Genomic DNA, 10,892 nt, shown 5'->3' with positions numbered 1-10,892 from the left:
CAGAAAGCTCTTCATAAAACTCATCAGGTTCTGTAGCTCATCAACTGCCTAATATGTAAACCTTTATTGGTTTTTAATTATTTTTATTATGTCTATAAAAAGGGAAAGTATATATTTGGACATGAAAGAATAAAAAATTGAAAAAAAAATTGAAAAACTAACCTATAGAATTGGCCTAAGGACACCAAAATCCCATGGCCGGCCATGGAGTTAAAAACTGTCAATTTCTCTAATGACCCTTTGCCCCCTTGTTTAGCAACTCAGTGTAAGGAGGATCTGAGAAAGTAAATTTCTATATCAATACTGCTAAGTCGATCCATCTTTGTTCCTAATTTTCTCAATGGGTTCAAGTACTAGAATACTATTCTGTTTGACCATGCTCTCCAACATTCATTTCTCTTTGGCTCAAGATGAAAACCAGTTCATTTACAATGGCTTCAATGGAGCCAATCTGCATCTTGATGGAGTTGCAAAAATCCACCCCAATGGTTTGTTGCAGCTTACCAACACTTCAATATTACAAAAGGGCTATGCTTTCTACAAAATTCCCATAAGTTTCAACACATCCTCCTCTGCTTTGATTCCATTTCCTTCATTTTCCACAAACTTTGTGTTTGCAATAGTTTCCGAGACCCCAGATATGGGTGGCAAGGGCCTTGCCTTCGCCATCTCACCGTCTATGGACTTCAGCCAAGCTCTTGCAAGTCAGTACATGGGATTATTCAATATTTCAAACAACGGCCTTCCTACAAACCATGTGTTGGCAATCGAGCTTGACACAGTTAGGAACCCTGAATTTGAAGATATAAATGACAACCATGTGGGAATTGATGTGAACGGCTTGAAATCAGTTGAGTCAGCTCCTGCAGCTTACTTTTCTAGTGAAGAAGGGAAGAATATAAGCTTGATGCTCTCAAATGGCGACCCAATGCAGCTTTGGATGGACTATGATGCAGCAAAAAATATACTCAATGTAACACTTGCTCCAATAAGGAGCTTGAAACCAAACCGGCCTCTCTTGTCAACACCAATTGATCTTTCACAAGTTCTTCTAGAAAATATGTATGTTGGTTTCTCTTCAGCTACAGGGCCAACTGCAAGTGAGCATTATGTGCTTGGATGGAGCTTCAACAGGACCGGACCAGCACAGAATCTTGAAACATCAAAGCTTCCTCAGCTTCCTCCAAAGAGAAAGAGTAGCCAGAAGCGTAGTATAAATATAGTATTACCTATAGCAGCAACTGTTGTTTTGGTCATATTTATTGGAGCTGTTTACTTTATAAGGAAGAAAAAATATGAAGAAGTACGAGAAGATTGGGAAACAGAATATGGTCCTCAAAGGTTCTCCTATAAGAATCTCTATATAGCAACAAAAGATTTTAAAGAAACGGAGCTTCTTGGAGCAGGAGGTTTTGGAAAGGTTTATAGAGGAACACTTCCTAATTCCAACTTACAGATAGCCGTGAAGAGAGTTTCCCATGATTCAAAACAAGGTATGAAAGAGTTTATTGCTGAGATAGCCAGCATGAGAAGGCTTAGTCATAGAAACTTGGTGCAGCTCCTTGGGTATTGCCGGCGAAAGGGTGAACTACTCTTGGTCTACGATTATATGCCCAATGGAAGTCTTGACAAGTTCTTGTTCAGCAGAATAAAACAAAGCCTCAGTTGGTTCCACAGATTTAGAGTTCTCAAAGGCGTAGCATCTGCACTTCTCTACCTCCATGAAGAGGGGGAACAGGTTGTCTTGCATAGAGATATAAAATCTAGCAATGTTCTACTAGATGCTGATTTTAATGGAAGGCTTGGAGATTTTGGGCTTGCTAGATTATATGACCATGGTACCAACCCTCAAACCACTCATGTGGTTGGGACTGTGGGTTATTTGGCTCCTGAACTTTCTAGGAATGGAAAGGCAACTATTGGCACTGATGTGTTTGCTTTTGGTGTTTTTATGCTTGAAGTAGCTTGTGGAAGGAGGCCTACAGACCTACAAGGTCTACCTGAAGAACAAAGTTTGGCGGATTGGGTGCGTAGTTGCATGAAGAGAGGAGCAATCCTTGATATAATTGATCCTAAGTTGGAAGGTAAATACTTGATAGAAGAGATGGAATTGGTTTTGAAAGTTGGCCTGCTTTGTTCGCATCCTTTTCCGGCAATGAGGCCCAACATGAGGCAAGTGATGCAGTACTTGGATGGAAACGCTAATTTGCCAGAAACTGATAGTAGCATATCTACAAGTTCATTTACTCCAAGTAATGAAGCATCTGAACCAGTTTTTTCATTTTCCTCTTCATACGGAAAGCGTTCTGCTCATTCCGTGTCAAGCAATGAATCAATTCTCCACAAAGGGCGTTGAATTGTAAAATCAACCCGTGAAACTCAAGGAACTTATCAATTTCCAGAGGGAGGAGAGATGGGAGAATCTTGTGAAGAGCACAATACATATAGTAATATTGAATATAATCTATGTATGTAAGTAACTAGGCATATGTGTATTCTTTTATTTGCATATGCTCATTCATACTAATTACATTGCACTACTAACCATCAAATTTTACTTTTGAAAAAGAAACTTACAAGCTGAATCTTTTTCAGGCTTCTTAGCTCCCACTAAAAGTTTAAATAATCTCTAAAAGTCGTTGCATGCCTTGCAATTTGGGAAAACAATGAAAATGATAAGGTTGACAATACTGCACTTGGCTCCAAAAATTTCTAAAATCATTGACTTTGAAACTTCTGCTAAAAAAAAAATGAAGCAACTTAATCTTTTTGCAAAGCGGTTGGGTCCAAAAAACACATTTATAAGGTACCATTGTTCCAAAAAGCCCTTTCCGGTCACAGGATCTGTTAGCATGTTAATTTACCAATATTTTTAAAAGCTTAAGTCCTTAGGTAGTGAATCCGGCTATATGTAGCAAACTAGAACATTACACATCAAAAATTTCATCTGCTCTATCTATTTAGGTAGAAACAAAGATGGGTAGTAGATATCTTCCAGATCAAAATTCTAGTTCAAACAAATTTTGGCTGCTGAAAGATTCTTTTTGTACAACTAAGTCGAACTTGTGTGAGTGGATATGTGATACGATTCACTTTAGGGATCGATGGTCCCGTTTAGAAAAGTCACATTGGGCATTCCTTGTGCAAAGTTTGATGAAACCTCGCCTAGACTGTCGACAACTAACCACATACAATATAAAATAATACCTTAATGTACAGAGCTAACAGCATGCAAGTTCTCCACTATAGTCCACTACTATAACCCATTACGTTATAAGCCATTAATAAACATATATATTAGAGCCACAACCATGTTTATAATTTAAATGAGAGCATTCTAATAGTATTTGTAAACTTAAATTATATACTTGATATGAATAAATTTGAAAAAATAAAGATAAATATTGTTATTGCTGTAAAAAATATAGATTGATAAGTGATGTGCAAAGTTGACTGTCCGCTAATTATCTGAATCTAGAAGAATAAATTTAGAAACAAATAAAACATAAGATAAAGATATATCAGTAAGTGGTATATTACAGTAAAAAAATAATATTTCACTTTTGAAAACCTTTCTTTCAAAGCTTCTCATTTCACTTTTTTGAAAAACTTTCCTTTTAAAAAATCATTTCACCAAAATCCATATTTGTTATCCCAAAAGTCTAGTTAAATGAAATACATTATTCACCAAATAAATCAACATCTATTTAATTATAATGATTAACACAAATACCATACATTTAATCAAACATCCAGACCACATACCAAAACATTTAATTCATCACCTTAAATTTCAAGCCACAAATAAGTATATATGATCCTGTGTACCATATTATATATCAAGTTTTGCCATATATTCCTTAGCATCCTAAGGCAACATAGATTAGTGGGGGAGGGAAAAAAAACTCATCATGACCTTTGGCATCCCAAGACGTCAATGGCGGATTTCAGCATCACTGTCTACAGTAAAGGATGACAATAAATATGTACTGGCTATAAATTGATATCAACTATATTCATTGGTACGGTGTAACATACCAATCTCATTGTACCCAATACCACTATTATCTTGGTCATAATCTATATCGACTATACTCACTACTACCGTATGGTGCACCAATCTCATCATTTCTAATACCACAATTATCTTGACCATAGTCTATATCAATTGTAGTTATTGGTACTATATAATACAATAATTTCATCATGTCCAATACTACCAATTGTTCATTAGATCCAAAAGCGTATAATTATATCAATCACAATTCAAATCTCAATCTTGTCAACAACTTCAAATAAATCCCCATATTTCATGCCATAAAATCAGATAATCAACAACTGGGCTAGAACATCAACTTAGGAATTAGGACATTCAAATACCAAGTTCCATAGGTTGATCATGAATAGATTTGTTTTGCAAAATTTTTTGTCAAAGATCACATAAATGATGATACATATATAAATAACCATACAGGCATAATAAACATTCAAAATTTTCAAACCATACAAATTATACTGCTATGCACCATTGATTTAAAAAGTGAATCACTAGTAGATACCGCTGGTGATCACTTTTGCTTCTCCATAGGGCCATTTTCGGATGTACTTTAGTGCCTATAATATAATAAAATAACGTTTAGACTTCAATAATTAAACCAAAAAATTGATGCGTATCAAATATGTTAAAATTATTTATACAATCATAAAATTATGTAAATCAAATATCAAGAAGTTCAATTATACTGCGAACATTTGGGATCCGGAATCCAAAATTGAGGTTTTTTACTCTAAAACAAATTTGTTAGAACTAAACTTTCTATCAGATCCTATTAACACCTAGGAACACAATTCAAATACCAAATTGGTCCTAAATTATCCAAATACAGTCCAATTTTATCCGATATTAAACTCATTATCAAACAACATCCAAAATTAGCAAATAATATACCAATTGAAAGCCCATGAGATGACTAACAAATTGATACACTTGTATTAGTCCAAAAGTGTCACTGATGATTTGAAAAATGCAAGGAAAATTTGGCCAAACTTAAGATTGATGAATCTTCCTAACCTTGAGGAATTTTGACAAATGAAGGCCGAAAATGAGTTTAAAGGGTCCAAATTAAGGGAGAAAGGTATTTGGATTAGCCTAGAATGGTCGGAAGATTCAAGATTTAGAAGAGCCAATTTAGGACCACAGTTGCCAAATTCGCTAGCCCAATTCAATCGTGTCCAATAGTGGATCGGTCTAAGATTTGAGGGTTAGAGTCACAAAAGGATGTGTAACAAGGCTGGTTAGAGATGGTTCAAATCGATATAACCCAATTGGAGTGTTTGTTGGATACGAGTCGACTCGGTTCAGGTTCCCGGGTTTGGGAAGGGTTTTCAGGGTTCTCGAAGATAAAATGGGTATTTTACAATTTTTTCACTATTTGGCATACTTTTCAACATATTTATAAGGCCTTGGGTCACTAACATACAATACTTTAGGACTGATTTGGACATTAATATAATAATGAACTTATCAAGAAGGACATTTGCAAATGTGTGCCCACCATTCAATAACTAATATTAATGATGGTAGTGTCTGGTTTATTAAAACTCTTATAGGTCGATAAAATAGACCACACTTGTTTATGGGTATAGATAACATACTCCAAGGGGTACCTTAATAGGACAGTGACTATAAAAGTGAGGGAGAACATGTTTGATTCTGGGAGAGGAGGCTAGCTAGCTCTCTCTCTCTCTCTCTCTCTCTCTCTCTCTCTCTTTCTCTCTCTCTCTCTCGCTGTGTTTTAGGAGTTGTTAGATTTTATATTTTTATACTTAAAAAGAAAAAGGAATTCAGATTTAGTCACTCTCTCTCTCTCTCTCTCTCTCTCTCTCTGTGTGTTTTAGGAGTTGTTAGATTTTATATTTTTATACTTAAAAAGAAAAAGGAATTCAGATTTAGTCAACTTAAATATATTTAGAGGACCACCAGCCATATCGTAGAATATGGTTTTTTGTTCAGACTTTGTAAGAGGTCATTCACTTTAAGATTGTGCTAATTGGAAAATGCTTAATTTCATAGTTCTTTTAAATCCTAAAGCCAACCACTCTGAAAAAAACTTTTGTTCTTTAGAGAGTGATTACTTTACATTTGAACTATCACCGTTTTACACTCAGGGTAATATAGGATTAGACACCAGTTAGCCTTGTCAATAAGGTATTCTGCCGGTGGTGCCTTGCTCCTATCCATACTTATTCTAGCATATCTTGCCTCTTCATGCCTTGCATCATTCAACTAAGCGTCATCATTGGCACATTTTCAACCCCGTACAGGCTTTGATACTATGGTACGGAGTATTTTATTCAGCCTTCCTAGAAGGTCACTATCTGTATAATTGCTCCTACTTGAGTACATTTAACTCTAAAGTTATTTCAAATCGCTCTAAAAAGACTTTGGTTATTAAGAGAGTAACTATTTTACACTTGAATCATCATCATTCCATATTCAAACGATGTAGATACTAATTAGCTTTGCTAGTAAGATAGCATGCAAATACCTTGCATGTGCCCATACTTATCCTGGCAGCTCATTAGACATTACAATCCATCCTAGTGTATTGTTCACATCCTACCCACTCTTGCCTTGCATCCTTAGTTCTTACGGGTCTTACATAGTGGGTCCCAAATTCATTGTCATCAAATGGTCCCCTTAAGCATCTCAAAATTGAATGTTAAAAAATGATAATAATAAAATGAAAAACCTCTTGCTTGATGTTTCTTGTAAAATTTTAATGTTTTGGTACCATATAAACCAAGGAAACAATGAAAGTGACAATGTTGAATATTAGCCCCAAAAAAACAAAAAAACAAAAGTGACAATGTTGAAAGTTCTGCCTATGGCTCCAAAAATATCTACCATCATCTTTGAAAGCTTAGTCACCAGGATATTTCTAAAGTCGCTATCTTTGAAACATCGGTAAAAAAACCATTATTGCAAGTTGATCTTTTTGGCAATGCTGTAGCATCTAAATAATTCATTTCTTTCAACCACTTTATCTGGTAAAATAGAAATGAAGATTAGTATAAAATTTTCCAATAAAAAATCCCCATCTGGGCAAGTTTTGGTTTCCGATTTTATATATATGCGCGCACACACATGTTTACTTTTCTTATGAAATGTGAAAGAGCAAAGTCCCGTGTCAGAAATCAGCCAAAGAGAAAAGAGTGATGGGTTCATGATGCTTCCCAAAGTACCTGCAGCACATGGGCTAGAGGTGCTTGAATTCTACCCCAACAAATGATATCACAAAATTGTAAACGATAAATTTATATACACGTCATATGCTGTAAGATGCATAGAGTTCCTGCAGGATATTTTTTGAGCAATAAATTGATTTCAACATTTTACATCTTTATTTTCTTTCTCACTCTGCATTATATTACTGTCAAAAGCAGTATATATAAGGAGCAGTGAACCTACGCTGCTCCTCAATTGTCGAGAAATAGTATCATTTCTCAACAAAAACTTCTTGTGGATGAAAGGTTTCATTTTCTTCCCCCCCCAAAAAAAAAAAGGAAAAAAAAAAGAAAAAAAGAGAAAATTATGGTGGAAATTCAGAATAATGTTTAGACTACCAATTGGAAAATTTAAAAAAAAAAATTCCACAGTCAAAACCCCTGTTGCTTTTCCATTCTACTGTAATGACTCGGTCTCCCATCACTCTAGGAACCTTTTTATTTTCATTTTTATTTTTTGTAGTATCATATTGATCTTTCATACTGAAGTTCCTCACGAGAACAGTCTTAAGGCACTTAATTTTGTAATGGTTATTTGTGTTTGTGATAACTGGAATGGTTAAAAGCTATGAACTTCTCACTTGGCCCTTTTTATCCTAGATTTACAACTTGGTTTCTCCTTGACTTGGGAAGGGAAAATATAGTCAGTCTAGAGGAGAACCTGAGAAGGAAAATTTGCTCAGACATTTGCATATACTACTACTAACAAATCGAACTCTCTGTGCCTTGCTTAACTTTCTCGATGGATGCAAGTACTAGAGCACTTTTGCTTCTGACAATTCTCTTCAGCATCCATTTCTGCCTGGCTCAAGATGAAAACCAGTTCATTTACAATGGCTTCCATGGAGCCAACCTGCACCTTGATGGAGTTGCCAAAATCCACCCAAATGGTTTGTTGCAGCTCACCAACATTTCAAGGCAGCAAATGGGTCATGCTTTCTACAAAATTCCCGTAAGTTTCAACACATCTTCCTCTTCTTCCATTCCTTTCCCATCGTTTTCAACAAACTTTGTATTCGCCATGGTTCCTGAACTTCCAGATACGGGTGGTAATGGCATAGCCTTCACCATCTCACCATTTATGGCCTTTGAACATGCTGTCCCAAGTCAGTACTTGGGATTATTCAATATTTCAACCAATGGCCTTCCTACGAACCATGTATTGGCAATCGAGCTGGATACAATTCAGAACCCCGAATTTGAAGACATAGATAACAACCATGTTGGAATTGACGTGAACAGCTTGAAATCAGTTCAATCGGCTACTGCAACGTACTTTCCTACCGAAGAAGGGAAGAATATACGCTTGAAGCTCTTAAATGGAGATCCGATGCAGCTTTGGATCGACTATGATGCAGCACATAAAATACTCAATGTAACAATAGCCCCAGTAAGGAGCACGAAACCAAACCGGCCTCTCTTGTCAACACCAATTGATCTTTCCCAAGTTCTCTTAGAAAATATGTATATTGGTCTCTCTGCAGCCACAGGGGCATTTTCAAGTGACCATTATGTGCTTGGATGGAGCTTCAACAGGACTGGACCAGCGCAAAGTCTTGAAACATCAAAGCTTCCTCTGCTTCCTCCACACAAGAAAAGTAGCCAGAAGCCAAGTAATATCATTATAATATCACCTATAGCTGCAATTTTTGTTCTGATAATGGTTATTGGAGCTGTTTACTTTAGAAGGAGGAAGAAATATGAAGAATTACGGGAAGATTGGGAAACAGAATATGGTCCTCAAAGGTTCTCCTATAAGAATCTTTACATAGCAACAAAAGGTTTCAAAGGAACGGAGCTTCTTGGAGCAGGAGGTTTTGGAAAGGTTTATAGAGGAACACTTCCTACTTCTGATGTCCAAGTAGCTGTCAAGAGAGTTTCCCACGATTCAAAACAAGGGATGAAAGAATTTGTGGCTGAGATAGCCAGCATGAGAAGGCTGAGGCACAGAAACCTGGTACAGCTCCTTGGATATTGCAGGCGAAAGGGAGAACTACTCTTGGTTTATGATTATATGCCCAGTGGAAGTCTTGACAAGTTCTTGTTCAGCAATGAGAAACCAACCCTCAGCTGGTTTCATAGATTTCAAGTTCTCAAAGGTGTTGCTTCTGCACTTCTTTACCTCCATGAAGAGTGGGAACAAGTAGTTTTGCATAGAGATGTAAAGGCTAGCAACGTTCTTTTAGATGCTGATTTAAATGGAAGGCTCGGAGATTTTGGGCTTGCTAGATTATATGACCATGGTACCTGTCTCCAAACCACTCATGTGGTTGGGACTGTGGGTTATCTGGCTCCAGAGCTGACTAAAACTGGAAAAGCAACTACTCGCACTGATGTGTTTGCTTTCGGAGCATTTATGCTTGAAGTGGCTTGTGGAAAGAGGCCTATTGTACTACAAGGACTCCCTGAAGATTTAATTCTGGTGGATATGGTCATGGAGTGCTGGAGGAGTGGTGCAATCCTTGATGCCAGTGATCCAAAATTGGAAGGTAATTACTCGGCAGAGGAGATGGAGTTGGTTTTGAAACTTGGCCTGCTTTGTTCACAGTCTATTCCAGCAATGAGGCCCAACATGAGGCAAGTGATGCAGTATTTGGATGGCAGTGCTAGTTTGCCAGAAATTCAAGCTGATAGAATTGTTTGTACAAGTGCATTTACAGGAAGTAATGATTATGAAGCATCTGATTTGGTAATATCATTTTCCTCTTCATTTGGAAAATGTTCTGCTCCTTCCTTGTCAAGCAATGAATCAATCCTCCACAAAGGACGTTGAATTAGATTTTTTTTTTTTTTTCCCCTCTGAATCGGTTATTAGGGTGACTTAACGCGTGAAATTCAAGGTGCTTATCAATTGTTTATGGGAGAGATGGAAGAATCTTATGAAGAACACAATGTATGTATGTATTGTCAATGATATTTGCAGATATTTTTGCCTCGTTGAATAAAAAGTAATCATTATTCACATTACTTCATGATATGCTCAATAGCTCCATAGGTAAATAACAAATACTTTTTGAAACAAACAAATTTGACCGCACTTATTACTGATCTAGACAATCTTCTCAAAGGAATACCGTTCATAAGAAAGTTACTAATCAGTGAGGGAGAAAATGCTTGAGTCTTGGAAAGAAGGTAAAAGTTACAATAAATGACACAAGACTAAAGTGATATTTTTTTTTCCCTCTACTCTCTCTTTCATATTTTCTGTAGATAATTTTTGAGAGGACTGAGGCTTAAATGGCTGAGCTAACAATGTAGTTTGGACAGCAAGCCAAGGAGCCAGCAATATTCCCATATCATTGCTGTATTGCTTGCATCAGATTAAAAATATTACCACAGTATACACTGGGTCTCAGTTTCATTGCCAACATTTGGTTCTTTTGAAGCATAAAAAATAGCATATGTAACATCCTGCTAGAGTTCTTTTGAAGCATAAAAAATAGCATATATAAAATGCTGCTAGAAGGTACTTGCAAGAATTCAATAGCTCTAGTACCGTGCCGCGCAATTCGGGAAAACAAGAAAGTGACAAGTTTGAAAATTCTACATTTGGCTTCAAAATATCCGAAGTAACTAGTGCAGGTTCAAGCATTTTTCCCTTTAGT

The 10,892-nt window shown here is 36.4% G+C and overlaps 2 protein-coding genes across 2 annotated transcripts; both read left to right on the top strand.

The window, feature by feature from the left end:
* The first annotated feature begins 57 nt into the window (after positions 1-57).
* On the top strand, positions 58-2,527 carry LOC107410985 (L-type lectin-domain containing receptor kinase IV.2-like). The gene has a single exon (XM_060811700.1). The coding sequence runs from the start codon at positions 341-343 to the stop codon at positions 2,354-2,356; it is 2,016 nt and encodes a 671-aa protein (XP_060667683.1). The 5' UTR covers positions 58-340; the 3' UTR covers positions 2,357-2,527.
* Positions 2,528-7,062: 4,535 nt separating this feature from the next.
* LOC107411031 (L-type lectin-domain containing receptor kinase SIT1-like) lies at positions 7,063-10,254 on the top strand. Its single transcript, XM_048469108.2, has 2 exons — positions 7,063-7,265; positions 7,888-10,254. The coding sequence occupies exon 2, from the start codon at positions 8,030-8,032 to the stop codon at positions 10,058-10,060; it is 2,031 nt and encodes a 676-aa protein (XP_048325065.2). The 5' UTR covers positions 7,063-7,265; positions 7,888-8,029; the 3' UTR covers positions 10,061-10,254.
* The last annotated feature ends 638 nt before the right edge of the window (positions 10,255-10,892 follow it).

Source organism: Ziziphus jujuba, chromosome 10 (genome assembly GCF_031755915.1).
Source record: "Ziziphus jujuba cultivar Dongzao chromosome 10, ASM3175591v1".
Classification (NCBI taxonomy): domain Eukaryota; kingdom Viridiplantae; phylum Streptophyta; class Magnoliopsida; order Rosales; family Rhamnaceae; genus Ziziphus; species Ziziphus jujuba.
This window is presented reverse-complemented; position numbering and strand designations above follow the sequence as displayed.

Bases quoted from the DNA above. Each gene is read 5' to 3' on its own strand.
- LOC107410985 (XM_060811700.1), top strand. From the start codon at position 341: ATGGGTTCAAGTACTAGAATACTATTCTGTTTGACCATGCTCTCCAAC.
- LOC107411031 (XM_048469108.2), top strand. From the start codon at position 8,030: ATGGATGCAAGTACTAGAGCACTTTTGCTTCTGACAATTCTCTTCAGC.